The following is a 25780-nucleotide window of genomic DNA, read 5'->3' as shown; positions in this document are numbered from 1 at the left end:
GGTTTGCAGGCTGACACTCAGTCCACTGAGCCATACCAGCCAGGGCTGCTGTAAGCTCTTTGTAGACATCCTTTATCACAGTAAGGACGTTTCCTTTCAATCCTACTTTGCTAGACCTTTTTTTTAAATTATGAAGGGGTATTAAATTTTATCAAATGCATTTTCTTTTCCACTGATATCATTTCTATTATGTGAAGTAGTAGATTCATTGATTTTCAAATCTTAAAACAACTTTGATCTCTTAAAATGAACCCTAAGTGGTCGTGATCTATTAAAATAAATTCTAGTTGGTTATGTTCTATTATCCTTTTGTATATGTATCACTGAATAATATATATTTATCTTTATATTTATATAGTAACTTATTTTATTGATAAATATGTATTTTATATTTCAAGAGGTGCAGACACTAGGCCGTGTGCAGAGGCTATGAGCCCAGTTGAGAGGATGGCATTGGTACCGTAGGGCAGAAAGGAGAAGATGGCCGGAGTGAGGTCCCGAAGCTGGTGAGAGGGACGGACAGAGCACAGGCCCCCGAGCTGCCTTAGGTGGGCGTGCGGCGCTTCCTTCACTGCACTAAGAGGGGAGGCAGGGAGGGCCTGTATTTGTGAATTGGTAGATTTATTGGCAGGCAAGTGAAGTAGTTCTCATGTCATTGCCTCTATGAAACATGAGTTCATCAGCTGAGAATGAGGAGTGGTCACGGTATATGAAATTTTAAGAAGGGAAGTGCTAGATGGTTGAAAGTGTGAAGTTTAAATAGAGAATTAGAATGGGATTATCTAAGTATCTACTTGAGACCTGTGGTTATGAATTTCAAGTGAATCCAATAAGCACTGTTTCATGTTTTTCTCTTTCAAGTGCACTTAATAGATGCTATTTTTTGTGTTGCATTTTAAAGAATATAGGTGGGTTTAATCAGGGTTGGGGATTAATTGGGAAGGGAATCCTCACTATGACAAAGTTTAATGAATTGAAAAGTACGTTTTTAGGAAGCAAGCTAAAGAGGTAGACTTCTTTAGAGGAAGCTTAAGGAAGACACACATATGTAAAGTCACTCTTTAAGATAGTTAATATTTTTGAGGATTTATACCTTTGAGGTACTATGCTAAGATATTACATGCATTATCTTACATATCTTCATATACTTGTCTCATGTATTTTCATATATTGATGTTTATCACATCTATCTTCAGATATCATATGTCCCCTTACAAAGATGAGTAGTTAAAGATGAGAGGTTTCATTCCTTAACCAAATCACAAAACCAGACAGTGATAGCAAATCTGAATTCCAAATCCCATCCTTCAAATTCTCGAAAATCCTCAGTGCTAACTGATATTTTATTAACTTTCATAAGTATCCTTCCTTCCAAATCTCTAAAACCAAACTTTTAAAAATTAAATTCAAGCACAAAATCAATTAAAAAAATTTTTAAGAGCTACTTAAAATAAATGGCTGACACATGATAATGTTTTAGTGAAACGAAATCACCCCTTATAATATACTCGAGTTCGAGAAAACTCATTATGCCTACTCCTGCCTTCCTGGTAGAGTTCTAACCGAGAAACAGAGATGGATGGAAGACCCCAAGAGATGAGAGCTGGGGCAGGAAAGATCCAAAACTTCTCTGATAATGCAGTTGATTTAGTTTGACTATAAACACCAGTCAGGTGAAGGGAAGTGTGGGGTGCATTAAAAATGAAGAGGCAAGGAGAGCATGAAGGACAAAGTAAGAAATTCTGTAATTGGTAGTGGTGCTGGGAAATCCTTTCTCTGCCCTGAAATTCTGAGACTGGGCTGGCAACTTGGTCAGTAGGGAAGTCAGTTGCCTCTCTGCCCCCAGAGGCAGAGGGTGGACCACAGCCGGGGCCAGATGAACGTGTTCCCTCTCCACTTCATCCACTCCGGAGACGTGGCCAGTCCAAATGTGTGACTCAGCACCTCCTGGACCCCTCTCAGCCCAGTTGGCGCTGCCCGGCCACTTTCAGAATCCCAAGCGGCCATTCGTCATCCCATCGACGACCCAAACTCTTCCCACGGAGACCGTCTCTCTGCAGTCAGCCTATGCGTCCGATGACGTACAGAATGTGTTAACTTCTAAAATGGACTTTTCCGAACCCCTGATAAGCACCTTGGGTCAGAGCGTGATTTAATTGTTCCTCATTATCGTCTGAACTTGAGTCTTGGCTTTTCCTTGTATACGGGTCGCAATATGTTATATTCCCCTTGGCTTGTTGATTGGCTATTCTGTTCTCTGAGGTAACGGTCTCAAGAGATTCTGCAGAAAATAATCACAGCCAAATTTTCCCCTGAGAGGCTTCATAAATGAGAGAGGGGAAGGGATGGAGAAAGGGAGAAAAACATCCATGTGCGAGAGATACATCGATAGTTCGCCTCTCGCACACCCCCATCTGGCGACCTGGCCAGCAACCCAGGCTGTGCTGACGCCTCCAGAGCCAGTACAGATGAGCTGACAGGTCGCAGAATAGCCTTCAGAGCTCTGGCCAGAGAAAGGTCAGGGCTGAAGGAAAACCAACGACTACATCAAAATGTCAGGAAACGAATCGGTAACCTGATATGTGGGTTTTTTGGGTTTTTTTTTTTAGAACCACCCCCAGATTTTTTCATTGTGTAAATCATAGATTTTTGTTCATTTTATTTGAGGCTATGGTTTGAATCAGGCAGGTATGTGTATTATTTTCTCTTGATGCTTTCATGACCCCCTAAAATCAAAATTAGGTCCTTCTGAAAGTGAAAAAAAATTAAAAATAGGCAAAATAAAAAAAAATAGGTTTTTCTGTGAGTTTTTATCATGGTCTCCCGCACTTTTCTCTTACAGCCCTTAACATGTGTTATAAGTACATATTTGCTTGTGTAAATATGTATTTGTTACAGAAGACTAGCTTTAAGAAGAGGGAAACCATGTTCCTTGGTTTATTCCTTTATCTCTAGTACCATGTACAAGTAAATAAATATAGGATAAATATTTTCAAATGGTCATTGAATAAACAAGTGCTCATTATGGACCAACCTTGAGGGCAGGGATTGCTGATGGATACAGAGATGAGCAAAGCACAAATTCCTCACATTGTTTGTCTGATGAGGAACTCAGGCAAAAAATATTAATGGTCATGATGCAGTATACTATAATGTAACTGTCTATATAGGTACATTTCTGGAGTGTTCAATAACAGAGAAATGGCTGGGTGCTGTGGAAGTGCAGAGAAAGAAACACAAAGGGGTAACATGTAATTTGTGTTTGACAAGAATAGGTCAGGAAAGGCCTGGCCTGTAGGTCAGTTGGTTAGAGCATCATCCTGATACACCAAGGTTGCAGTTTTGATCCCCAGTCAGGGCACATACAAGAACCAACCAACGAATTCAGAAATAAGTGGAACAACAAATTGATGTTTCTCTCTCACTTGCTCGCCTTTCATGTCTCTTTTTAAAAATTAATAAACTAAAATAGGTCAGGAAAAACTAAAGTACAGGAAAGATGAACTCAGACCAAGGGTGTTAATGTACAAAGAGTTTCTTTTGTTTAAATTTACACAAAATTTTCTCCTGGCTATAAAGGAAATTTTAAAGAATATTTATCATAACTCTTATGTGGCAGTTCCTTCAAATCTATTCTACTCACTGTCAACACGATCTATGTAAACTGTAAATTATCCATGTTTATGGATTGTATGTATATAGGGGTTTAACTTGCACATGCACACATGATGAGCAGGAGTGAATTGGGCCATCCATGGTTTTCGTGGCCACATCGAGGTGTGCTTTTTCCCTGGAGAACTTTACAAGGCTACTTGTGAGACAGAGTACTATGTAAGTTTCATATGTTCTTGATCTACTACAAGGTTTTTCTGAAGTTAAAAACTTCTGGACATTGGGCAAATATACTATAGAGAGGATGTGGGGAAATAGGAATTTTTGTGTATGTTGCTGTTGAGAATCCAAAATGATAGACCTTCTGCGGAGATTAATTTGGCAATACTGAGCAAGAATTTCATGTGCCTTTACTGTTTGTTTTAACAAATCTTTGTCCTAGGGAACCCACTACTAGGAATCTACGCCAAAGTTACACTGGCCAGAATACAAAAAGATTTGTGCTTAAAGATTTTCATCATTATAACCATCAGTAACAGCAAAAGAATAGAAACAACCTGAACATCCTTCAGTGGGAAACAGGCAGAGCATCATTATGAACTAAGAATGTATTTCCCTTAGCTTACATTTGTGTATGCATACGTATACTATATCTTTACCTATAACAAATATCTTTCTTTATTTCTTCCTCTGTTCACTGAAAAATCTTAGTATCAATAACAACTAGATTGCAGCGAACACTCCTACCTCCCAGATAGTTTGGGAGAGGAAATATACAAGATAGGCAGGAATATCTTTTCCCATCAGAAAGTCATAGTTATCAAAACCTTCTTGGGTCATTTCAAAATAACATATGATTCAACTTAACTATGTTTCTATTGGTCAATGAACAAGGATAACACCACACCCATGAATTCATTATTTAAAAAAAAACTTGATTTTTTTGGAGGATTCTTGGAAACCAACACATCATTCTGAAAGTGGCAAATAAAGACTGAGGCAGTTGTTTTACGTTTCCTACCAGAAGCTGTACCTGAGAGTGACCAAGTAAGTGATGAAAACCAATTTTTCTTTATGAGTCCTCTAGATTCTTATATAAAAAAAGAGTCCTAAAATACAAAGGAGAGATGATAGAACTGAAATATCACAACCCTTAAGGAATTTTTGGATCTAGGCATTCAAATGATTAACCGCTGGTAATACCATGAAGAGATACCCTTATTAATTCCATGTCTCCTGACCAAAGAAGACAAACCATCTGTGAAGTAGTCTGTCCACCAAAATAATCAAACTGGAATCTGAACAAGCCTCAAGATCTAACTAATTTTCACGAAATGCAGAGTTGCAGAACCCACAGAAAGACATGACATGAGTGCAATCAGGGAAATTCAGGTTGTGGAAATGCTGCAGAAAAAAGTGATTTGGTTTCTTTAACAAAAAATTACTAGGAATAAAAGGAGAGTTGGTCAGGCAAGCAATAGAATTTTAAACAAAGATTTTTAAGGCAGATGAACCAAAGGTAATGTATGAATCTCATCCGAAGTCATTTAGATGACCTCTGGGTCCTATATATTATTTTTTAAAGGAAGATTTAAAGAAAAACCAGGAAAATGTGAACATTGTGTATTTGATGAAAAGTACTAGATAATTTATATATATATATTAGAAACTGACGTATCTGTGTTAGTTCCTTTCCTGATGAAACATATATTATTTTTGTTCCTTTTTTATTGGAATACATTTGACACATAACATTGTACAAATGGAAGGTGTACAACATGTTAACTTGATATATTTATATATTATAAGTGGATTGCCATTGTAGTCGTAATGAATACCTTTATCATGTTACATAATGAACTTTTCTTTTTAGTGCTTAGAATCCCCAAGCTATAGTCTCTTAGCAAGTTTGATAATTACAATACAATATTGTCTATTTTCACTATACTGCTTATATCAGGGTAGAAAGAAATATCTTTTGTTATATTTATAAGGCTTTTAAAATATAAAAATATAAATAAAAGTTACTTATAATCTTACCTTTTAGATAACTGTTTATCTCATTTTCAGAAAAATTTTATGCATATATTGGCAGATATATGTTTATTTTTCTTTGATGCTTGTGTGTGAATCCTTTTAAAATATATCATAAGTATCTATATACTAAATACTATAATGCCTGTTATACTATAAACATTGCATCTCTATATTATAGTGCATATTACATACTATAATACATATTATAGTATAAACATTGCTTTTTCCTCACTTTTTCTTCCTGATATATCTTAAAAATATTTTCATATCAGAATACAGATCTGCTCCATTTAAAAAATGCTATGTAATCTGTAACATGAATTTACCATAATTTATTTGCATGTTCTATTGATGGGCATCAACATTGTTTTTGATTTTATATAATGTGATGAGTATCCTTCTAAGTACATTTGGTATAATTTTTCAAGTGTATTCACAGTGCAAGTTCCTAGCAGTGAAATTTTGGGCTCAGAAACCCTGTGTTTTTTCAAGAGCTATTTCCAGCTTGTCTTCAGTGAGGGTTTCTCCAAATCAGCCTCCATGCGGAGCACGGGAGAGTTCCCGTTGCACCGTGTCCTTGCCGACAGTGGCTCTCACAAGCCTTGGTGAAAATGCTCCACTCTAGTACTTTAACGAGGGGAAGTCGTGACATACTTGTTTAGATTGTAAAACCCCACCCTTTAAATTTATAGTAGCAAAGAGTCATTGTCTCTCAGCTTGGTTCCAGTGTTATCCAAGCCAGTAGCCTTTCTTTTCCCTCAGCTTGTCATGCAGGCTGGAGCATATCAGTTAAAACACACACACACACACACACACGCGCGCGCGCACGTATAGTTTGATAACACACACACACACGTATAGTTTGATAAACTGTCGAAATGGGACTTTACAAACCTTGGCTTTTAAATGTTGTCATGGTAAATTAGTGGGGTGAAATAATACTAGTTTGGCTTTACTTCTTCATGAATTTCACACCAGATACGCTTTGGAAAATGACTCCAGAGTCACAAGAGAAGAAATAGGATGGGCCATTGTGCCAAAGGAAGGTTTTAAAATTCAAATCGGCACTGAATGAATGGGACGCTGCACACTAACCTCCTCTCTGCCCATTCCTCAGGGAACTCTTCTCACAGGGCTAATGCCTTTCCTAAACTGGAAAGCCTGCCATCACTCCGCTGTTCAGAGTCTAACAATCACAGATAATTGTTCTATCATTTTAGCGCAGAGGACAAAACCGGTTCTTAAAACTTCTATAATGGCCCCTGGCTGAAGACAGAAATGCCCCAGCAGTGGAGTGAGACTATCCAGGAAGCCTACAAATTGAATTTTGAGAGTTGACTTGAAGGCTATTTAAATAATTATCCTGGCAGGATTTTATTATAGGCCCTGGATGTTTTTTTTCTCTCATGAACTTGACTGGCATTGTGCGCACAGTATGTGTGTGAACTGCATGGGGTCGCAGGCAACCTGGCCTCCACGATTTCCTGACGTGTGACTCTAGAGCAAACACATATTCAACCTCTGTCAACACTATAATGTTGCTTCTCTACTCATATCTTTTTAAATAACTTTACTGAGGTATTTTTACACGTCATGCAGTTTACCCATCCCCAATGATCTCTAGTAATTTCTTGAGTAAGCAGCCATCACTATAGGTTGATTTTGGAACCTTTTCTTCCTTCCACTATGATTCCTTGCGCCCTTAGAGCTAGTCCCCATTTCCAACCTGAGCCGCAGGCAACTAATTTCCTGAATCTATGCATTTGCCTTTTCTGACAACTTCATGTAAATGGAATTATAGACACGTAAGTCTAGCCTCCTTCCCTTTTAGCCTAATGTTTATGGGGTTCATCAGTGTTGCAGTATATGTTAGTATTTTCTTCCTTTTTAGTGCTAAGTACTGCTCCATGCGTAGTAGAATGCTATTTCTGAATAGTGAGGTACTGTATGGACACCACACTGGGTCTGTCCAGTTACCAGTTGGTGGACATTTAGCTTGTCTCCGATTTTTGCCAACTAGGAATACTGCTGCAATGAGCATTTGTGTACAAGTCTTTGCATGACAATGTGTTTCAATTTCTCTTGCTTTGATACTTAGGAGTGGAACTGATGGATGATGTGGTAGCTATAAGATTTTCAAAGACTGGCAAACTGTTTTCCAAAGTGGCTGTACCATTTATATTCCTATTAGTAATGCAGGGAACACTCATACATCCTGGGGGCAATATTCGTTATTATCTGATTGCAGCTATTCCGATGGCTGTGGAATCTATGGTTTTAATTTGTATTTTTCTACTGACTAGTGATATTGAGCATCTTTTCATGTATATCTTTAGTGAAGTCTATGTTCATATCTTTACTCATTTTTTGATTGAGGTACTTGACTTTGGAGGCTCTGGATATAATCATTTGTAGGTTATACATTTTATAAATTTTTTTCTCTAGTCTGCTGCTTGATATTCCATTTTCTTTCATGGTGTCTTTTGACGTGCTAAAGTTTTCAATTTTGATAAACTATAATTTATCATATTTTTAATGGAGCTTGATTTTTGTGTTGTATCTAGAAACTTTTGCCTATTCTGAGGTATCAAAATTTTTATCTTATAACAGTTTTATTGTTTTTGCAGTCACATTTATACCTGTGATCCCTTTGAGTTCATTGTTATATATGGTGTGGAGACCTAAGTTCATTATTTTTTGAATGTGGGTATCAAATTGTCCCAGCACCATTTGTTAAAGTGATCCTTCTTTCCTGGCCTTTTTGTCAAAAATCAATTGGCTATAAATAAAAAGATTTATTTCTGAACTCTAAATTCTGTTCCATTGACATATGTGTCTATCCTATGTCAATGCCACATTGTTTTGATGACTATAACTTTTATAGGACATTTAGAAATTGGGAAGTGAAAGTCTTCCAATTTTTTTTTCCTTTAAAATTATTTTGGCTATTCTAGGTGGTTGGCATTTTCTCATAAATTTTAGGACTTGCTCTAAATTCATATGTGATATTTAGCCTAGGCCTGCCTGAAGCCTAGGCATTTCCCATTTGTATTTTCCTTTTGTGCATTTTTAAATTGATTCTATCCTTGAAATCAATAGCTTTTTCTCCAATATCTCGTAGCTTTGAGAAGCAATACCTAATATCAGTATGTGTTTCCCTTGCTTTGCTAGATGGAGTTATAAGGACTGGCCCTTGCTTAGGCAGAGTTTAAATTAGGATTTGGCACAAAGTTCTGCAATAGGCAGCACCTTCCCTTGGGTCATGGTTTTTTTTTAACTGCAACCCATAAAAAATAAGATATTTTGCACCACAGTCCTGTTGATAACTCACAGAGACACACATTTTATTCACAAGAGCAAAGTTTCACAGTGTTTAGCCTTACATGTTAATAACACTTATTGTATATTATTCAATCTGTTTTATTTCTTCGACAAACAGCCAAACTGATTTCACAACCCATTAATGGGTGATGATTCACAATTTTAAAAAATAATTGGATAATATTCTCAATCTCTTTCAATGTTCAGATTTAGGTTAATCTCAAGATGGCCTTCATGAGACAGCTTCAAGCATATGATTTCTTTGAATTTAATTGGGTAAACATGCTAATTTTTAAAAATAGAAGCTAGGGAATGTGTTGTATCACAGATCTACCTAAAACTTGTGTGTTGTCCTGGCCAGTATAGCTCAGTTGGTTGGAGCGTTGTCCTGGGCACCAAAAGGTTGGGGCTTTGATTCCAAGTCAGGGCACATGCCTAGGTTGCTGGTTCAATCCCTGGTGGGGGCACATATGGGAGTCAACTAATAGATGCTTCTCTCTCACATCAATATTGCTTTCTCTAAAATCAATAAACATATTTTCATAAAATTTTTAAAACTTGTGTGTTAACCTTGCTTTTCTCTTTCCCTTTTTCAGTTCATTTTTTTTTCTACAACTATTTGTAGAGTGTACACTTCAGACCTTGTACAGGTACTGAGGACTCAAGGATAAGTAAAAGCAGGCATACATTCTCATAGCACAGTGGGAATGAAGGTAGTTCATCCAAAAGCACATAGATATTTTTAAATCCCAATAAGTTCTGTGAATAAGAATTTGGCATTGCCTATGAGCCAGGATTTAATATGGACTATGAGAGATGTCTCTGTGGGAAGTCACCCTTGGGCTGAGACTAAAAGATGAATAGGAAACAACCAGGCAGTGGACAGCATATGTGTGCAGCGTGGGTCACACCACGTCACAAGCTTCTAAGACTAGAGGAAGGCATGAACCCCTAGTTGAGAAATGAAAGGAAAAGACCTTAAAGATAAGTCTGGAAAAGTAAACAGGGCCAGAGAGTACAGAGTCCTGTAGACCACGGAAGGAGATGAAAGAGTTTTACAAGGCTGAATAACATAAGACTCACATTTTAAACATATAACTGTGGTGTGTAGAATGGATAGGAGAAAACTATGAATAGCCTATTGCAATGGTCTGGGTCAAACACGGTAGAGGAGGGTGTGGTAGGATGAGGGTCTTCTGTTCCTTCCTTCCTTCCTCCTACTGAGCACACATTGTAATGCCTTTCATGTGCACTGGGACCAAAGTTATTCATTTTGGAGCTGTCAACTAAGAAATAAATAAACCACAAGAGATTTTTTCTTTAAAAAAAATATCAGAGTATGATATGAACTTGCATATTCCAGTTATCACCCAACCGTGTTAGACCCACATATTTTACTGGCTACAGTTCTGGAAAATAAAATACTTATCTTCTCTCCCTCTGAGAGTTTCCGATATGAGATAGAGAGTTTCAGATCTGATGTGCTAAAGGAGAAAGATGATTTTAACAGCCAAACCATGATTCAATAAATTTATATTCATTGGACAAGGGAAGCATGTTGCCTCTTGCCTTAGCTTCTTTTTACTTTGATTAATAATTCCCTGCACAGTTGAACATTGTTGTTATCTTGCCACAATGGGCATCTTTTTCAGTCTGTTCTTTGAGTAAAAAATAGCTTAACCCAAATCCCAACAAAAAAGTTTGTTCATTCGCGATGAGTTTGATAAAACCATTGTCCCCGCTTCGAGTTAAGTGGCGTCATGGGAGAGAGTCCTCTGGTCTGTCGCCTGATTTCTGCCCTCTACCGGTCTCCAGTGGGGAGCTGAAGGCGGTCGCAGCTGCTCTGAATGCCAATCCCGTCTGCATAGGCTGTCACTGTTGGCATCTAAATATGTTCATAGGTGGCACTCCTTTTCTCTCTTTTTTTGGTACCCAGTCCCCACCCACCTCACCATCCCTACCCCATTCACTGGCCATCCTTAAAGATTGTTCATATCTCATAATCAGTCCTGGTTTCTATTATGTTAGCCAAGGGGACCCTAAGATACGACAGGTCCCATGCATGATCACGTATTAATTATTACTGAAAGAACCGTGAAACCCGGCAACTATAATTTTTAGTGGTGCAGCTGGAAAGATCGTGAACCACATAGCTCAGGCCCAGGTACCTTTCCTGGTGCCTGTTAACCAAAGACAGAGATGACCAGCCACTCACTGCATCGAGGTGAAGAATATAATTTCCTAAAAGGCAGCACCAAAGATGTGTTTCTCAGATTTTCACAAAGTACTTCCTGTCTTTCTGTCTAAATTGCCCCCAAGGGCTTAATTTCTGACACCTTCTGTGTGACTCAGTCTTCCGTGGTAAACACGATTTTATCTACTGAACAAGTAAACATCAGGACAGTTATTCCTCATTAGAATGTTACTGCCTCAAAGTAATGCTTCACAAAATTTCTTTTTTTTTTTTCATTTGTTTTTAAGCCCCTTCCTTATCCCTCAGTACAATGATCATTATAAAGAAGAAAAATACTAAGTACAGTTCTCCCATTTGTATTAGGAAGCAAGTACAGATCTACATTTGTTTCCTAAGCAAAGACTCTGTCACTGCGAATTTGTTTGCATCTCTGGACTCTGCTGGCAGACGCTTAATTCTTAGACTCCAGAAAAACTTGAAAGTGTGATTTCAGTGACATGATGTCAAAAGAAACATGTCAAAACAGTACTGATACTGAGAGTTCTATTGTGATCATAACTCGTGTCTCTGCTTTGAGAGAAACAAAGCAAATTGAAGCAGCAGGAATGCATTTTTACAGGAAGTGCTTTGCAAACAGCAGAGGCCAGATCTGCTCCCCTGTGGCTCATTTCCTCTTCCGATCTCTCCTCCCATCTGTGCTCCTTGAATTGTGAGGCCCACGTCTGATCATACATCCCGCACAAAGCCGGTGTCCGGGAGACTCTGAATGGGCTCCTTTCCCGGGACCCGCCCTCGGCCTCCTCCTCCAGGCTCAAGCTCCCGCATCATACCTGTGATTCCAGAACCCCAAAGTGTTTCCTCTCCCCACTCACACTCTGTTCTTTCCCGTGTCTGTGCTTAACACATGTTACTTTTCTCTTTCAAATCTGACTTTCAGACTGGGAGAACCCTTCAGCTCAACCATCTGTCGGGTGCTTGACCTTGTGCAAGTTACTTAAACCTCAGTGAGCCTTGATTTCCTCATTTGTAAAATGGAAGCATAAGAGGAGCCTTGTGGGACCAATAGGGTAACAATGTTCAGTGCTTCTGAACCTGCCCCAGGGAAGGCACTCGGTAGAAGTATCAGCGGTATTATCTTTATTTTTTTAGTTATGATTATTGTCACCATCCTTTAGGATTTAGCACAGGTTTTACCTCTGCTGAGCAGCTGTCCCTTACCTCCTCATCCCAAAGACTGGGTGAATTACTTCCTTGTACTATGCACTTTCTTCTTTATTGCCCCCTTTATATCTTATTTGATCATTAATGCAGGTACATGACTTCTTTTAAATGTTGCTGGGTAATGAAGTTGTTAGCATGGAAAAATGGGCATGAGAATGCTTCAAGGAGGCCTCATAATCCACATTTTATGGACCTCCTGTAACAGTGTGGTTAGGATATGCTTGTTAATGATAAGTGAATAAATGGGGTTTTCTTTATTTCCCTGGCTTAATAGCTTTGTTGGCTGTTAACGAGTACCTATTATATGCCAAGCATGACTTAGATATTATACTTTATTCTTTACTATGAGCGACTGTGCTAGATAATTCTTATTAGCCCTATCTTATCCATGTGGAAACTAAGGGTCCAGGGTCCTAGAGTGAGTGGCAGACCATCTACTCCCAAAGCCTGACCTCTTAGCTCAGCAGCGCTCTGCTCTGATCTGTAGGGTGTCGTTTGCCTCTGGGACTCTTCAGTGTGTAACTATTATATACATTTTCATTTCTAATTCTATCCCAGGTACTCCTTCCAAGATGAGGAAGACATGTTCATGGTAGTGGACCTCCTGCTGGGCGGGGACCTACGTTACCACCTGCAGCAGAACGTCCGTTTCCAGGAAGGCACTGTGAAGCTCTTCGTCTGTGAGCTGGCCATGGCCCTGGACTACCTGCAGAGCCAGCGCATCATTCACAGGTCAGTCGAGTCCAAGGGGACAGCCTTGGCCCGAGTGCACAGGAGAGGATTCCCCACCTGCTGCACTCAGCAGGCCCTTGTTGGACATGGCATTTAACCCTCAAGTAATTCTTACTACAGTCCCTTGAGGTGCGTTTCTGTCCTTATTCTGCAGACTAAAAACAACAAAACAACTAAGCACATTGTGTCCAAGACCAGAAATCAATGAATATTGGTGCTGTCTTGTAACTAAGCTTAGATGAAGAGGAGAGAGATGACGTACAGGAACTTGGCAAATATGTAATGAGTTAATTGAAATAGAAATGAAGGAAATTCATGGGAAGGAAGAAAATTCCCTGGGAAGGACGTCGGAGTCCTAACATCTGCCTGGCGTCCAGGCTGCGCTGGGTCTCTGCTGTGTGTGCTGTAAAGATGTCAGCAGGAGCGACATGTTTCACTCACTGGGGACGCGTGTGTTGAGTAAAGATAGACAAATCGTGTTGAGTCTTGAACAATGGAGGGGGTTAGGGGAGCTGACCCCCTACCCAATTGAAAACTTGCATATAACTTTGACTTCCCCAAAACTTAACAGCCATCCTTCAGTATCCTCAGTTTCTGGCATGGCACGGGGCGGGGGGGCAGTGAGGACTGTTTCTAGGTGCCCCTCCCCCACCCGGTGGATATCAAAATTCACAGATGCTCAAGTCCCTTAGATAAAATGGCAGAACAATGCCTACAGTCTGCTCTCTGGGTCCGAGGATTCCCAACCATGGATCGAAAATACTCTTTTTGATCCATGGTTGGTTGAATCCCCAGGTGGCAGGCTTGGGTATGAGAATGGCCGACTGGGTATTTACTGGGAAAAACCCACGTGTAAGTGGACCTGTGCGGTTCAAACCCATGCTGTTTCAGGTTCAACTGTAACAAAGCAGCCATGAACCCAAACACACAATAGAGGGAAAAAGATAATATTTTACATTTGTGAAGAAATTGGTGGTATTAGTGATGATTTCCTCAATATCTCACTTGATCTCTGTAATAACGTATGCTCAGTGATCAGAGCACATAGAGTTAGATCAGCACTAAACACGAAAAAACCATGCTTAGGGGACATTAAACTATCATCGAGGTTACTGATAAGAAGTTTGAACCTCGTCACCATCAAAGCAGCTATTATTTCCTGACATGCCAGGCACTGCTAAGTACCTTCATATGTTCTGTTATTCAATTCTCAAAACTGAAGGAGGGCTCCGCGTGCCATTATAGTGTCCCCACTACACAGATGAGAACACTGTGGCCCAAAGATTTGCCAAGGACAAACCGCTGGCAAATGGCACTGCCAGGACCTAAATTCAGTTCTTACTGATCCTAGAGTCAGAGCTCGCTCGGTCTGCGACCCCAGCTTGCACTCATTACACACATGAAATAGATGCACTAATTAATTCCACATCACTAAATGAAAAATGGACACATGGGACTGCCGCTGTCGTCTCTAATCCTTGAAGACTTTGTTGAGTTTTTAAGTATCAATACAGTGAGACAATTAGGACTCATTTAGTGAAAATTTGGCTCGATAAAACCTTTGCCCGACAGGAGTTAACATTTACGTGGAATTTATCTGCATTGGTGTGGAGCCTACGGATGAAGAGGTAACATAATCACTTATAGGTTCTCTGGGCAGGTGCCATGGGTCAATTTTTTTTTTTTCCGTCTTGTCTCTGGACACTTAGTTATTATTTAATTCCCTGTCTTTAGACGGGTCTACTTGTATTGGAAATGTACTCTTCGGAAAAACAGATAAATGGAAAGCAGGCCCGTGAATCACGACATAGGCTCTGAGAAGTAAATTTACACACCTGTCGTTTTGTCAATAACCGGAGTCCTGTTCCCCAGCGACCTTTCTCTCAGACCGGCTCCCAGGCGGGTGCCTGGTCTCCCTCCCTCGCCGCCGTCCGAGAACGTTTCCGTTTGTCGCCGGCGGAGTCCCGCTTCGTGCCTCCACGCTCGCTCAGCCTCCCCCAGGCCGTTGCCCCACAGTCTGCTTTGGTTGCTGACGTTACAGTTCTCAGAAAGGAGACAGGAACCATGGGAAACCAAGCCTTTAAGCTTCTCCTTTCTCTGTTTGAATCTGGGTCCTGTGTCCTCTTTCTCTGGGGTTCATGTCCCCTGTCATTGCAAGTCAGGGCGCTCTGAGCGCTCCTGCTGCATGCTTACAACTGCGTTCCTAAAGGAATTCCAGAGGGAAAAACGCAAACCGAACCAAAACAGAAAAACTGATGTGACTGGTACCGTGAAGGAGCTTACTAATACTCAGATGTCATTGTTCTGATCTTCTCTTCCTGTTTATTTCTCCCATTATAATTTTGCCACTCGAATAAGAAACCAAGGATTAATTTTCTGTGCCTTGCCCTTTACACACCCACAGTTGTTACTTTGTGCCAGTCTTTAGAAAGGCCTCTTTATACTGACGTGCTCCTCCTCATGGCAAATGAATGGAAGGCAAACACAGTGACATTTTAAACACTGTGTTAAATGAGTGGCATCCTTCTGGTATCAAACAACAATTCAGGTGAATTTCTATTGCTTGCAAGGCTCCCTTATCTCCTCCAGTACATAGCAATAGAGCATCTTGTGCCTCTCCTGAGGAGCTGTGACATTTATGATGTGTAATTAAGTAATGTCCGCTTGCTTTACTAGGCTGTAACCGCAAGGAGTTAGGGCCACGGGTGTTTTGCTTGTCACTGTATAATCAATGTGCAGCAAAAATATGAGGGAATGGATACTGCATAAACCACACAAATGACCAAAGTTACAAAGAGCAAATGCGAAATTAAAACACAGGACATGAAAAGCAAGCATTTTGAGACCCACCTTGGTCTTCACGTTGGGCAATCCCGTCATCCATCCTTCAAACCAGAGTACTCCTGAGGGCGAAAGGAGTCGCTGTTACCAATGATGCTGGGACAACAGGCAAAACTCAAAAATATTCTGGGAAAACCTGGACACATATCAATATCATTAAGGCTCTGCAAGACAGTAGTGACCAAATAGGCATGTTAATTGTGAGAGAGCACTAACAACTGTGGCTTTCTGCCCTCAGTGTTACGGGTATCAGTTTGAAGGGCTATCAATTTGAAATAGTGTCAAATGGCTTCAAAAACACGTACACGGGAACATTAGCAGTGACTGCTTGTCTGTGGCATTTAAAGGGTAATGATGGTGGCATTCTGAGGGTGGGGCTCGTGGGGCAGAGTTAAAAGCATGAAGAGCAACACGGAAGAGAGAGAGGTTTCTGAATATGTAATTCTCTAAAATCTTTTTCTTCAAAAGAATCGACCAGGCAGCTTGGGGTCGGGGTGGGGGTGGGGGTTGGAGGAATGGAGGAATCGAACACAAAGGAAAAGAACTCAGGGTCACAGGCAACAGTGTGGTGATTATGGGGGAGGGGGTTTGGAGGGGAAGTGGAGATGGAAGAGAGTATAAGGGAGATAAATGGTAATGGAAACAAAAAACAATAAAAATAAACTATAAATATATTTTTAAGAAATAATAAAATCAAATCAATAAGCATGTTCTTGGGTGAGGAAGGGAAAAAAAAAGAATCAGCCAGTTCATGCTGGAGTTGATTGACTCTAAAATAACAAAACCAAACATCTCTCAGCCAGTTGAAAGACTGGATTGTAAGACGCCTCCTGAGTTCTAGGATGCTAAAGTGTGAGTGGGGGAAAGAAAGAATCTATGGAATACAGTAGATTCCCCAGACAAGCAAAGACCATCTGCATAAGCCTGCAGCTGCCAAGTATGTGACTTCCTCAATTTAGATGGCAAACATTTTGTCTCTGGTCATGGTAGAAGAATCGGAATTATCCATAGCACCCAGCAAATACGTATGGAGCAGAAGGCTGCCATTTTCTGGGGGCTTTCTGGGCACCAGGCACTCCACTAAGCAATTGTGAATTATTTCACTCAATCTGCCCACAACCCAGGAGGTTGATGGTGTTATTGTCCCTATTTTACAGTTGATGAAACTCTGGTTCAGAAAGTAACTTAGCTAACAAGTAGGTGAGGATCACTTGATGGAAAAGGAGAGGTTCCAGCCATTGTCCGCCCTATAGTTGTTGAGCGCAGAGTCAAGGGCATGATTCGTAAGCCAGGACCACCTGCCTCAGGCTCCCACGGTCTGGCTATACATGAAGATGACACGTATGGAACCAACAGACGATAGGATGGCCTACAACTAGAAGCAAAATTGTGCAAGAAAAGACCAAAGTACTTCAGAGAAGAAAATAGTTTGGGGGTAACAAAACAAAGTTTCTTGAGAGCTCAGAGGGTTTAAAAAGGATTTTAATAGCCAAAGCAGGAAGAAAAATCTAGTCCTTGTAAGGGGAGCTAAATGAGTGAAAGCACTCATTTGTCTCTCTGTGGTAACTTCGGATGGGCTGTTTTAATATTTTTTCCTCATTGACTTTCCTCCCGCAATGTCTAGCCATTTTTAAAACACCGTAGGTCCTGTTTCTGCCGTAAATTCCGAGTGAGATATGAATGGGATTTTATTTTGTGGATTTTTAAAAACTCCACAGACTTTTTCTGTACTTTCCCGAGTATGTAAAATATTTAGCTAATTTCCCTCAATTTTAGAATTTTTCTTTTCTACGCTTGTGAAAGGCACAGGGTGGCATAATAACCATTAATTTGCAGTTGTGCAATTAGACAGCGTTCTTGTTAGTCAAAATGTCAAACATTTTTCTACGGGTACCGCTTTGCAAATCAGCTTTAGTTTCCAAATTATGGCCAGTTTCTAATTCAACATTCCCCTTTACCTCCATTAAATCAGCAGATTAAGATTTTAAAATATGGACAAGGTGATTATTTGCTTTTGTGAAAAAAATAAAGAAAATAAAACTTATTACGACCCTTCCTATGGGAGAGTACTATTTGATTGGCTGGTTGCCACATCTCTCCAGGGAATAATGGGGTGGAAGGTAGCTATGACGGTCCAGCGATAAATTTGTATGCACTCCTTTGTCAGGTGTCAAAGACGACCCAATTATGAATCTAAGCTAATGAGATGAATTGTGCAGAACAGTTAAATAGTACGTCATCTTGGATCAAAACACCAGTTGCGTGGATGTGCGATTGTTTCTCCCTCTTTCTAAGAATTACCCCCACTCTCATGAAGTTATAACTCACTGCTTTCTAAATCCCCATAGGAATGGGATAAACATCTAATTAGGAAATGTGTATAAATAATTACAGCACAGCAGAGAGAGTTGCAACAATTTTTACTTCCAATCAATTACAGGTATGTTGAAGTAGGAATAGGAAAATTTATGAATGTTAAAAAATAGGCAGATGGAACCCTTATCCCTCACCTTCGTCTCATTGATATAATCACAGAAACCATGAAGCGACGCCCGGTTCATCTCAGAGCTTCTGTAAGAGGTGCGCAGGAATTGGGCTTTGCACATCCCCTCTGGATCTGCAGAAGCTACTTACGTTTCTGTCATTTTTCTAGAAATCATCCTCTTGATGGTGAAAGAAAAAACCTTAAGAATAATGCTTCTATCATAAATTGTCATTCAAAAAACTGATACTCGAGCTCCTTTGCCAAACAGCATTCTTAGTGCTGACCTGCGATGGTGAAAGGACAGACAACTCCCCTGTCATCTGGGGCTGATAATATTATAGCGTCAAGGGGCGTCAAGAGAACACCTCACCACGGATCTCGGAAAGGCGTATAATTCGGTGGCACATACTATAAAGAAAACAAGCAGCGATGTGCGTGCTGTGAGCTACACACGCATGTCACTCCCACTCAGCTGCATCTTCACGGTGGTCATGAGCATACTTCTAAGTGTAGCCCCTGGATCACCACTTTTTTAAATAAAAAACTGTCTCTGCTTCTTAAACGTTAAGCCCTTACGGGTGAAGACTACACCTCACTCATGTTCTAATCCCCAGCATGCAATGTAACCCACCATGGTTGCAAAGTAAATCAGCGACTGAACAAATGAAGGAGGGCGGTATATGCAAGGAATCCTCGGGTGAACTTAGATGGTATAGGTTGCTGTGGAAAGTGTTTCAGAAATTTTCCATTTATTCCCCACATTCCTATGGCACATCCATGGTGTGTGGGGCTTTTCTTCATGCTATGTTAGTTTTTTATGCTGCGTAACAAGTGGCCACAAACGTAATGAGGTAATAGGCATTGATTTTCTCATAATTTCTTTGCGTCAGGAGTCTGAGCACATCTTAGCTGGGGTATCTCCAAGTCTGGAATCAGGGTGTTGGCCGGAACTAGGTTCTCTTCCAGGGGCTGGGCTGGGCAGGAGTTCACCTCCACGTTCATTCAGGATGTTGGCAGAATTCATTTCCCTGTGGCTATAGGACTGAATTTATTTTTCTCAAATTCAGTAGGTAGAGCGAGACTCCAGAGTGAGTCGGTCAGCTAGCAAGACGAGTATATATATCATTGAATAACACTATATAACACACCACAATCACAAGAGTGACCTCTTATCAACGTTTGCTGTATAATGTCGGTTAGAAGCCAGCCAGCCAGCCAGCCCATGCTCCGGCTGGAGGTGATACAAGACATGACCACCGGGAGGTGGGGTCACGGGGTCACCATAAAGTCAGTCCATCGTACTTCCTCTAAAGAAGTGCACCAGACTCTGACACCAGTTTTCTCTGTGACCTTAAACAGTTTTGAACTTGTCTGTTAAGAAAAAGTTCACATGATCAAGAATTTTTTTTTTCATACCTGAGAGACCAGGGTGATTTTTTTTTAATCAATGGAAAACGAGTTCTTATGATATTGCAAGGAAGATAATTTCCTGAGACCTGTTTGGAAGGATCCATGGTGAACTTTACTGATGATGTAAAATGAAGGAGATTCCCGTCCTGACTTCCCCATGTCCTGTCTTTGTTCATCCTGCCATCGAAAAGGTCCAGTCTTATCTTTAGCAAGGCCAAGACAAAAGCCAGAGCCCAGAGTTTCTGCTCCATATTAAAGGACAGTCCAGTCCAGCATCCGGCCAGCTTAGTGTGCGTTTTCAGCTGCCGTCCATTGCTGTGCTGTGGTACCCAGGCTCCCTCCTGGAGCCTGTGTGTGGAGTTCCCATGGCCATGAGCCATGTGCCTGCTAGGGTCATGTGGTCAGAGAGAGCAGGTGAGTGCAGTGTGTGAGTGCGGGTCATTGAGGGAGAGAGAGAGAAGAGATGGAGAGACGGGTGGTTGAGAGAGCGAGAGAGCGAGAGAGCAAGCGGACGAGCGTGCACGCGCGCACTTCTTTGTTCCCGTGAGATTATATTAGCTTGCACTTGGGATGGACCAGGTGCTTTTTCAAAAGAACTAACTTCCCAAGCTTTTACAGACTTTGGATAGATTTACACCTCCTAGTTAGACTGACCGCTATGGTCCAGCACCTCCCCTTCTGCCCCCAACAATCCAGTACCAGAAGGAGGGAAGGAGGAGTGTTAACCCCTTGGTGGAGCACAATGCTGTGGTCCCCGGACTGTGGAAAGCTGCAGCTTCCTGGTGAAGCAAACAGACTTATGTTCCCCAGTTTATCAAGCTTAATATCTAAGTCTCTCTGCTCCACTCTTCTAGTGAAATACTGATGGTAATGATTTCTACTCAGTGCTGGGAGGATGCTCTTCAGAGGGTGACATCATTTTTCCTCTGCTCTCTACCAGCTACCCATTTCCTCCCCAAAGTCTGCACTGTGGAAATGAACTGCCTTCAGAGCACGGGACAGTGAGGTGTGATAAACAGCTTTTGGCACATTGACTCATCCAGCTTTTATTTGCCATTCAGTTGTGAACCAAGGTCTTTAGTTTGTCACAGGCAGAGATCTTCTAGGCTGAGTACCACCTTTTTGTCTGACTCTTACACACAGTAGTATCTTGGAAGTCCCATTTTATTTTCCTGGGAGGATAATTCAGAGGGGAAAAAAATAAGAACTTTCTGCAGCTAATCATTTTTGTCAATGATCATTAAATGACGGATGAGCTCTTGAAAAATGAACTTGCCTACACAGGGACACCGCAGCTTTCTGAAGCGCGTGGGAATGAGTCATTTGGAGAGATGTTTTGCTAGTTCCTGGAAGTGTTTCTCTCTTCTGCTCACCAACATTTTAACCATTTCATTTATACTACAAAGTACGTAGATCATTTTTTCAGTGACTTAGGAGAGCTATAATTTGTTCAGCACACACCGAGAACTAGGCACTGAGGTAATAAGCATTCGCACACACTGCCTGTTTGGGTAGTCAGCACTACCGCGAGGGGATTATGTAACTTGCCCTACACCACACAGTTAGTATACCAGCCCCAGGTTCCAAGTAGGATAATCAGACTCAAAGACCCCGCCCTTCATATTAGACTCCTTTAGTTTCACTCTTAGGAAATAATAGACATCCTCAAGGGTGATGAGCTTTTCAGTACCATTTACTCAATAGCAATGAACATTAGTTTAAGTACATATTTTTAGTCGGTTAGTGTCATGGTGAAATTGTGTTTCCCCAAAAAAGAGATGTTGAAGCCCTAACCCCTACTATCTCGGAATGTGGCCGTATTAGGAAATAGGATCTTCAAAGAGGTTATAAAGTAAAAATTAGTTAATTAGGGTGAGTCTTAATCATATGTAAGTGGTGTCCTTATCGAAGCAGGGAATTCAGACAGAGAGAGACATACTCCGAACGAGGGTGATATGTAGAAACACAGGCAAATCTCTCTGTGTAAAATGAGGGCGGGGAGGAAGGCCACAGACTGCCAGGAAACTAATGGAAGCCAGGAAGAAGCAAGAACCTCCTCTGTAGGTTACAAGGGGGAGCAGGGCCCTGCTGATGCCTTGATTTTAGACTTCTAGCCTCCGGAACCATGAGACAACATATTTCTGATTCATTTTTAAAGCCACTCAGTTTGTGGTACTTTGTTGTAACAGCCTTTGCAAACTTTTAATAGTTTTCTTAGCTGCTAAGATCTCAATCTTTGCTTTTTTATCAGGTGCTACTCAGATCAGCTTCTGTCTTCAAATGTATTATGGGATGGGAGAGCAGATAACAAAACCTGTTAGAATTGTTTGTAAACTCATGGGTAATCCAGTTTATTAGCTTTGGTGTGTGGTAACCTATTTTGTGTTTCCCAGAGACTATCTTTACTTAACTTTGTATTTCAGATTTGGTGAGAGATTTCAGCTATTCGTTGCTTTCTTAGAAAATAATATTTCTCTGGTCCAAGGTGTTCTGTTTTGCTTTTAAATATCTAGAAGGGAATTTAAATCTTCTCCAAATGATCAAAGCAGCAAATCCAGTATAAGAACATTGAAAGTCCAAAAATAGTTACAGATTACCTGATTACTTATATAATGCACGTGTCGCTTGGTGCCGGCTTTCTTCCTTGCGGCCTATTGATAATGTTCTCTGTTTATGGCAGCAGAGTAATAGATTTTGGTTTTAGGCCGCTCTTTTCTATGGAGTGGTTAAGAAAAGGCCCTTTCTTCTTTGCTTTGATAAATCTTCTCCTCAGTAGCTCACAAGCCGTTGCACATGTTCTCTGTTTCTAACTCCCATAGCAGAAGGGCAAGTGAGCCTCAAAAACAAAACGACGGTGCGGTAATGAGGGTATTAGGTTGATATGTTCTATTCAGCACCTGCTCCCAAGCTACCGAATAATGAATGAGCATGAATTACACATTGTGAAAACAGGAGACTCTGCCTTCTTGGTATTATGCATCAGGCCATTTGGAACTGAGCTTTTCACACGAGGCCACCCATTTGTAAAAGCCCATATGAAAAAGGCGAAGAACTGCTTGTTTCAAGGTTAACATTTAACTCGCCTGTCCTGAGCTTTTGACAATTTCTATAAGGTTAAGAGTTTCATTAATATGCAACATGTGACTTGGTTCAAATTAAATTTTCGTTCGCCCTGCACACATCTCAGTACAAAGCTTAAATGTCATTCTTTCAGGTTTAGTCATTTAACACATATTTTTTTCAATTACAGTTGACAGTATTATATTCGTCTCAGGTGTACAGCATAGTGGTTAGACATTTATATACTTTACAAAGTGTCCCCCCCATAAGTCTAGTACCCAGCTGGCACCACGCATAGTTATTATAATACTTCTTCTTGCCTATTTTGTAACCACCAATTTGCACATCCTAATCTCTTGCACTTTTGCATCTGTCTCTCCAGTACCCCTCCCACCTGGCAGCCATGAAAATGTTCACTGTAGGTTTGTGTCTGTTTTACTTTTTTGTTTCCATATATGTCAAAATACATGGTGTCTGCCTTTCCTTGTCTGACTCACTCACTTAGTATAATACTCTCTAGGTCCATCTATGCTGTCACAAATGGTAAGGTTTCCTCCTCCTCTCTGACTGAGTCGTACTTCATTGTATATATGCACCACACCTTCTGCATCCAGTTGTCTATTGATGGACCTTAGTTTGCTTCCATATCTTGGCTATTATAAATAATGCTTCAATGAACATAGTATTGATCACTTATTTATATGCCAAGTACACATATCTTTTGGAAGCTTTGCCCAAGACATCAAAGAAACTTCATTCTCAGAAGCCCACAGCATAATTCTTCTTCCTACGTAATGGCTTAATTTGGGTCTTTGGCTCATCCCTGAACCAATAACTAGGACTGTGGGATGGGACAACTTTTCATGGCTTAGGCCTGAGTCACAGAAGCCTCCCCTAAAGTCATGGGTGGAGTAGGCTTCTGCAAAGTGCGCGCGCGCGCGCGCGTGTGTGTGTGTGTGTGTGTGTGTGTGAGAGAGAGAGAGAGAGAGAGAGAGAGAGAGAAAGGGAGAGAGAGAGGGAGGGAGGGAGAGATTAGCTACCCAAATGAAAATTGGGATGATTATTAAGGGAACAAAGAATGTTATGTTTGGAAGGCAATCACAATGTACATTATACAAGGTTGTAACTTGTTCAAGATCATAGACTTAATAAGTCTATTATTAATAAGTCTATTAATAAATGGTGAGCTGACATTTGAACCTGGGTCATATGACTTAAAAGCACACATACTTAATATCTAGGATCTACTGCTTCCCCAAATAAATCTAGTGATTCTTGGGTTTAGATAGGAACATTTGTGGTTGAGACCATTACCAACATTATTCTATGTACTAAGATATTCATATAACCTAAAATTCATTCTTTATGTATGTATACATGTATATGGTATGTGTATATACTCATACAGGCATACGCACACACCTGTACCACATAGTGTAATACGGTATAGCATGTCCAAGACACATGTTTAGTTCATACGCTGGTATGGCCAAACCAGTTGTAAAAATACTGAGATACTTGTATTTCACTGCGTTAGTTAATAAAGAGCTGCTGCCTGAGCCCCGCTGCTTCCTCAGTCCCTTTCCTGCCTCCCCCATCCCCTGTCTTCTCTCCCACCTCACCCCTACCTCCCGTGGTGCAGTGACTAAAGTGTTACCTCCTGGCCCAAAAGGGGTCCCTCGGGGACTACTTCTGTGCCTCTACAGCTGTCCATTCTAATGGCCGATGACTGTGGTGTTCTTGTTGTTAAATGAATCTCACCCCTGACTGACTATATGCATACTATATATACCCACAATACTTAAAATATAGCATGCTATACCATATGTATAGTTTACTCTTACTAGTAAGAGCTATCACTTATTGATGTGTTAGTGTACACTAGTTACCGTTCTAAGTACTTTGCAAGTTACCCATACTTAATTCTCACAGCAACCCACAAGGTAAGTACCAATATAATCACCCCCCCCCCTTAAAAACTAGCCATGGTCAAACATGAACAGGATGGTGTTCAATGCCAAGTCATCTGGTGCCAGCATCTCCGCTCTTTACTTATGCCCCCTGACTGCCAAGCTATAGGAGATGCTAAAATTCACCTTGTCTTCTTCCTTGGTAACAGAACCCCAATTTGGCAGCAAGGTGCTCAGACCCAGTTTGGGGGATGATTGGCTTAGTCAATCATGAAAGTCATACCTCTCCCCACCCCTCTCACAGCCTCCTATAATGTGGGGTATGAGCCAGTGTGGCCAGTGAGACCTGAGGGGGATTCTACTGTAAGGGCCTTTGGAGAAACGTGTGCTTCCTGGATAAAAGATTAAAAACCCAACTGGTGCTGCCCCCTTCAGCTTCTTCCTGCTCTAAAGGCCTGTGTGATGTCTGGAGCTGGAGCAGCCATTCGGAGGCCATGAGACAACAAGCCAAATTGTCAAGGTGGTGGAGTGGAACAGCAGAATGGGACTGGGTCTTGGGTGATAGTGTGGAACCACTGCATAGACCCTGGGCTGCCTCGTTCTCCCACAGGCTGTTGATGAGAAAAGCACCACTTGTAGATATCAACCTGCCAAAGATCAGCAAGAAAACTCCTGTTGGAAAGTTGAGTGTGCTGGTGTTTGTTCCAAGAGAAAGCCTACATACATGGTGAACTGCGGGGCATCGCAGCAGAGCACACCATGAAGGGCTTACTTAATATAGGACGGGGCTCTGTTAGGTGATCTGGGGGAGGTTCACGGCACCATAATTTTACTCAGATTTGGGCGCTATCAGAAAGAGGGGCAGTTTTACGTCTGAGCATCTTAATAGTTTTTATTTGGGAGGTAGGAGGAATGGGGTGGCTAACGTGGTCACGGGTCAAGACACAGCGTCACTCC

General features: G+C 41.0%; 1 protein-coding gene across 1 annotated transcript in view; it reads left to right on the top strand.

Moving 5' to 3' along the window:
• STK32A (serine/threonine kinase 32A) overlaps positions 1-25780 on the top strand; it is a 91269-nt gene that overhangs the window by 30990 nt on the left and 34499 nt on the right. The window contains exon 5 of the mRNA XM_054567935.1: positions 12944-13117. Within this exon, the coding sequence (XP_054423910.1) occupies positions 12944-13117 (174 nt within the window). The remainder of the gene's footprint in view (positions 1-12943; positions 13118-25780) is intronic.

Source organism: Pteronotus mesoamericanus, unplaced genomic scaffold, assembly GCF_021234165.1.
Source record: "Pteronotus mesoamericanus isolate MK-2021 breed Mesoamerican mustached bat unplaced genomic scaffold, CSHL_Meso_final contig_2, whole genome shotgun sequence".
In the NCBI taxonomy this organism is placed as follows: Eukaryota; Metazoa; Chordata; class Mammalia; order Chiroptera; family Mormoopidae; genus Pteronotus; species Pteronotus mesoamericanus.
The sequence above is the reverse complement of the archived record's forward strand: the minus strand, read 5'-3'. Positions and strand labels throughout refer to the sequence as shown.